Genomic DNA, 6,000 nt, shown 5'->3' with positions numbered 1-6,000 from the left:
AATGTGTCATTCACCAGACACTTTAGGAGAAAAGTACTTTTTTAAAAAAGTTTATTTATTTATTTATTTATTTGGGGGGGGGCTGGGAGGGGCAGAGAGAAAGGGAGAGAGAATCCCAAGTAGCCTCCTTACTGTCAGAGCAGAGCCTGTATGGGGCTCGATCCCATGAGACATGAAATTATGACCTAAGCCGAAATCAAGAATGATGCTTAACCAACTCAGCCAGCCACATGCCCCCCAAAAACACTTATTATCTTCATTTTACAATACAAAAGCAGAGAGTAGTAGAAATTTATTTCATCTGAAGTAAAATTTAATCCAAGATCAACTAGTAAGAGGCAGAACTTCTTCTACAGGCTTTGGGCTTTAAGATTTGGGCTCTTAATCATCATAGATGAATGAATGGTTGACTAAAGAATGCTTTCCATTCCATGGCTGTAGAAGTGACATGGAAGAGCCCATCATTTATATTACAAAGGCAATTATGATGTAAAATTATGATAAATCCTAACTCAAGAAAGAATGTTTCTTTCTTTTTTTTTTTCCTTTTTTTGAGAGTGTGCACACCCACATGTGTGAATGAGGGAGGGGGGAGGGAAAGGGAGAGAATCTTTAAAAAAATTTTTTTTTAATATTTATTTTTGAGAGCAAGAGCGACAGAGCATGAGTGGGGGAGGGGCAGAGCAAGAGGGAGACACAGAATCTGAAGCAGGCTCCAGGCTCTGAGCTGTCAGTGCAGCCCGACGTGGGGCTCGGACCCATGAACCCCCAGATCATGACCTGAGTCCAAGTCGGATGCTCAACTGACTCAGCCACCCAGGTGCCCCAAGAAATAAAAATTTTAAAGACAACAAATACATGAAAGAAAGTTCAACTTTCATCATCAAGATGAGAGAGAGAATCTTAAGCAGCCTCCACTCCCAGCACAGAGCGAGCCATGCGAGGCTGGATCTTTTGACCATGAAATTGTAACCTGAGTCCAAATCAAGAGTCGGAAGCTCAACTAACTGAGTACCCAGGCACCCCCTAACTTTTGATTCACCTTTACCTCTCCTTCCCTTCTTCCATTCTCTCTCTTACTTCCTTTCTCTCTCCCCACTATTAGGGGAGAGAGAAAACCTCAGGGAAAATGTTTGAATTCTTATACTTAAGTGTAATCTAGTAAAGAATTGAATGTTTTATAGGGAAGGGAACTAATATCTTACTTGCCACTTCTTACTATTCATTGATTTGCAGATTTACAAATATCAAGCACCTACTGTGTTCTAGGAACCTTGTTTTATGCCCTAGTGATACAGCGGTAAACAAAACAAAGTTCTAGTTCTCACAGAGATTATACTGGTGGGCACTTCACTTAAACTGACTGGTTCACCAACTCCTCACAATAATCTTATGAGGTAATGATGACAACAATAATAGATAACTCTTAGCAATGCAGATCTATCCCAGGTACTGGGATACCTGCTTTATATGTATTAATTATCACAACAATCCTGTGAGATAGGGGGTATCTCTTTCCCACTTCACAAATGAGGAAACTGAGACACAAAGAGGTGACTAGCTCAAGGTTTGAACCCCAACAGTGTGGCTCTAACTCTCAGGCTATTAACAACGAGGCTATATTGTTTCTTATACATTTCTTTCTTAGTATCACAACTTTTAAGGGTCCAAGTTCTATCTCAGGTCGTCTGACTCCCAAGCTTGGAGGTTTGCAAAACACCTCAGTGGTCCCCTGGAAAAAATGAGGACTGAGGATGCCTGAGAATTTTTACAACACTTTCTCTTACGACGAAATCAAACTGATTTCCACGTAATTATCAGATTTGTGATACAACCCTCTTGCACTGCAAATTCCCAGCAAGGAACAAGGTAGGGCCTGGGGCCCGGGGTCATCTTACACTAGCTGGGGCACCCAGCAGATGGCGCTATCTTAGTAGCCGCCAGCTGGTTGTCCGGTCCCCAGGGCTCACCGCCTCCGTCGAAAGCTTCCCGGCCCTCTCTCACTCCCTTCTCTCTCCTCCTCCCCACGGAGCCCGAGCCCACGTGACCTCAAGGCGGCCAATGGGCGAGCAGAGAGGGCGAGCTGGTCCCTGTGGCCGCCATTAAAGCGAAGGGAAAACCCGTGAATTCGGATTAAAGGGGGAAAAACACCGCCCGCTGGGCCCACAAAATGGGGGAGACTACGGCGTCCGGGCGGTGAGGCCGCAGTAGAGCAGACTAACGTTAGGCCGGCTTGGCCCAGGGACGACACGAAGACACAGCCAGAGAATGGTCTCAGCCCGCAGACGCCGCCACCACCTCCGCCGCTGAAGAGATTCTGGGCTTAAGGACATCGCCGCTGCCGGGCCGGGGGCCTGAGCTCTCCCGGTTCTTGCCCTTCCTGCCCCTCTACGGGCGCCTCCCCGCCCGGGAGAAGTCTCCAGGGCTTGTGCTCTGCCCTCTCGGACTCGATTTTAATTATTTATTGTGTAATTTATTATTTTTCCTTGTGGAAGGGGCCCATATCTCCTCTGTCCCCCAGAGAGGAACGAGCGTCCGCGGGCTCCGCGGCGGCTGCAGTCCGGCCCGCGGGGCGAGCGCGGCGCGGCCCTCCCGCCGGCCCTGGGCCCCGGGCGGCTAGGTGCCGGCCGGGCGGCGGGGGCTGCTCGCGGCGGCGGGGGGGGTGGGTGGGGAGGGCGGGCGGCCCGGCGGCCTCCTCTTCCACCGCTCCCCCAACCACCACCCCCCCGCCCTCCCCGGTGTCTGTGTTTCTCTCTCTGGTCGGAGGCGGCGGTAATGGCGGATGGTGGGTTGTGGCGCCGGCGGCGGCTGCTGTGAGGGACGATGAGTTCCTCCTTCGTGCCGAACGGGGCCAGCCTGGAAGATTGTCACTGTAACCTCTTCTGCCTGGTAAGTGCCCGGGCCGCGGGCAGAGGCCCCGGCGAACGGGGCGGTGGGGGAGGGGGCGGCGAGGTGCGCCCTTGGGCCGTGGGGGAGGGGGTCCGGGTCTGATCCAGATGCCCGAGTCCCTAGGCTAGGCCCAGCCAGAGCCGGCGTGGCGGCCCAGCTCCGCACCAACCCCGGGCAACGCGTTCGCTCACCCACCATCCTGGGCTCTGGTGTAGGAGTGCTGGCTTTTTTTTTTTTTTTTTTTTTCCTTCCTTGTTTCTGACTCTTTCTCACCATAGTCCTGCCTTCAACTTGTGCTCCTTATCTGGCTGGACACTCACATTTCCCTCTGTGTTTCTTAACTATTGCTTTTCACCTTATTGACCGTGTATCTTTCTTCACACTTTGCATATTGCCCATTCTCCCGGTGCCTTTATGCCTCACTCCGGTAGTTTGGTTTCCCCCAATAAACAGTACCCCGGAACTTAGATACTAAAAATCTCTTTTCGTTTTACGTTCTTCTAATGAGTCAAACTAGCAGATTAGTTTTTTCCTCCGATGAGTTCATATCTCTGTATAAAAACCAGTAGATACTATTTCATATGTTTTCTCTTTAAACTTTGAAAACAGTTTACCGTTTTGACAATTTCTAGCCATCTTGCTTTTATTACATTATGTTTGTGTGAGAGTGAAACGGACTAATGGACGTGTCATGATTTTGCACTAATTTTTTTTTATTTGTCTTTTGCTTGTATTTTTAGAATGCTTTGAGCAGGCTGCTCCTCGTTTTATTGAAAAGTCTAGGGAAGTTGGATGCAAGAATGACAATTGTATAGGTTGGCCCAGTTCTGGGAACATCCAACTGTTAAGACTTTGAAAAGTACCAACTGTTGCAAATATTTTAGTCCTCAGTTGGGCAGTAGGTTAGCTTCACCCATGATTTAAAGTTTCAGTGACTTTTTTTATATTTTCTGTGCTATGAGAAATATTAAGAGAGAATCTGATAGGTAAGTGAACTGAGTGGGCGGAGCACAACTAGTTGGCAAGTGTAAACTGCCAGTCATGTATCAGCAGTTTCATTTTTGGCACTTTAGGCTTTACACCTTTAAGCGCAGTAAAGAATTACTGAATTTCCTCTGTCGAATTTCTTTCACTGTGCCAAATAGGGATTTTTAGCGCCCTTCTCTCTTATAAAATGTTTTCTTGTACAATGTCCATTAATCAGCATCATCTTCAGATGTTAAGACATAACAGCAGGTTTTACATTTCTGGCTCCGTCTATTTTTGGTACTTTTAGTATCAGGTTCTTTGAAAATAGACTACTACAAATCTTGACAGTTCTTTGTGAGCACCTATTTCACTTTTCCTAAAAGGGATATGTGAAGAACTAATAAATTTTTTCAGTTATAGTTCACGTTTCTTTTCATTAGAGACATCACTTCTATAAACATGGAATGATGAGTCTTTAAAAATTAATTTTCTGTTACGAGTGTGACCAGTTGGAACAGAACTTAGGAAATGTTTACTAAGTGTGCAGTATTAAAGTACATGTTTGTATTTAACATTATTACATTTCTTTTATTTCTCTTTGGGACACAGTATTTGTTGCTATTCAGTGATATGTCAGTGTTAATTTTTTAACTGTTTCTGGTCCTTAAATTTTTGGTTCACTTATCAAACTTTTTTTTTCAGTCAATCTGCTTTAATATCTTAAGTATATATTGAAAAATTATAATGTCTTAAAGAAGGGACTTTAAAAGTGAGTGCTTTTGACTTTGAGTGAATGTGCAATAATCACGCTTTCTTTTCTTTAGGCTGACTTGACGGGAATTAAATGGAAAAGATATGTATGGCAAGGCCCAACTTCTGCCCCTATTCTGTTTCCGGTGACAGAGGAAGACCCCATTTTGAGCAGTTTTAGTCGCTGCCTTAAGGCAGATGTACTCGGTGTTTGGCGGCGAGATCAGAGACCTGGAAGAAGAGAATTGTGGATATTTTGGTGGGGTGAAGACCCCAATTTTGCTGACCTTATTCACCATGACTTGTCAGGTGAAAGCAACTTATCATTTCTAAGTAATGATACAGCAACATTGTATACTTTTCCTAAAAATCATTTATATTACAAATTGAGATGTTTTTGTGTGTGAAACACTGTTAGGTATGAAGCCAGAAAAAAATTTAGCTTATTTCACTCTGGTTATTTTATTTTACTTAAATTATCCATACTGTGGTAGGCTTTAGCCTTGAATAACTGTTCTTTCACCACCCAGCTTCCTTGTGAACTTCTTACAGACAGGGCACAGGGAAGACATGTTACATTACCTAAGAAAAATGGAATGGGGGAGCATAAAGTTCCTGACAGTAATTTGTAGGCATATGTAACTATTTGAGTCAATTTTGCCATTGCTGTCTACTGTATGAATATGCAGATAGTTAGAGGGGTATCTAGAAATGTTGTAACTTTCTCGTGTTTTTTCAGATACATATTTAGTTATTGTTATATTAACGAATGAAAGCATATGTTAATTGCGTTATTTTTGGAAAGTGATTCTTTTATTTTAGATACTGTTTCATCAAAGATTATCATTAAGATGAGACTAGTGCCAACTTATTTAGCTTATATAGAACATGGGGTCATAATCAAAAAAGTTACACAGAAATAATTTTATTATAAATGTATCAATAAGGTTACTTCTGTCTTATTTTTGTGACTTTTAGGACTAAATGTTACTTTAGAAAAAGAAACTCTAGCTCTCTTATAGTAATCACTGATGCTTTTGCTTACTTTGACTGTAAGAATCAATGTTAACTGAATCTTTGATGATAGGAATGTAAATGATTAGTTATTTGCATGTAAGGTACCAACCACTTCAGCAAGATGTTTGGTAATGATTCTTGACAGGTAAATTTAGGATTTTTAGATAACTAAAAAAAAGCATTCTTATTTGAAATTGAGTACTCTGAAGTTTCTATTAGTGTCCATTTGACCTGTAAGACCTATTTTATTTTTGGATGTAATGTAATCCAGGTGGCTGTCTCAAATAAGCCTTTAGTAAGACTAACTTTTCTCTAGGAATGTATGTGTTATATTTGTTTTGAAAGTCGCCTTTACCTTCTAATGAACAAACCCTT

At 43.2% G+C, this 6,000-nt stretch overlaps 1 protein-coding gene across 2 annotated transcripts in view; it reads left to right on the top strand.

Moving 5' to 3' along the window:
- The first annotated feature begins 2,055 nt into the window (after positions 1–2,055).
- MED13 (mediator complex subunit 13) overlaps positions 2,056–6,000 on the top strand; it is a 108,793-nt gene continuing 104,848 nt past the window's right edge. Inside the window, exons 1-2 of one of the 2 annotated variants that reach the window (XR_003412579.2) lie at positions 2,056–2,889; positions 4,683–4,917. Coding sequence is in view for 1 of the 2 variants with exons in the window: in XM_027034275.2 (XP_026890076.1) it covers positions 2,824–2,889; positions 4,683–4,917 (301 nt within the window). In the remaining variant the exon portion in view is untranslated. The remainder of the gene's footprint in view (positions 2,890–4,682; positions 4,918–6,000) is intronic. The other variant, XM_027034275.2, reaches the window with a different exon arrangement.

The sequence above is a fragment of the Acinonyx jubatus genome, chromosome E1, assembly GCF_027475565.1.
Source record: "Acinonyx jubatus isolate Ajub_Pintada_27869175 chromosome E1, VMU_Ajub_asm_v1.0, whole genome shotgun sequence".
NCBI lineage: Eukaryota > Metazoa > Chordata > Mammalia > Carnivora > Felidae > Acinonyx > Acinonyx jubatus.
The sequence above is the reverse complement of the archived record's forward strand: the minus strand, read 5'-3'. Positions and strand labels throughout refer to the sequence as shown.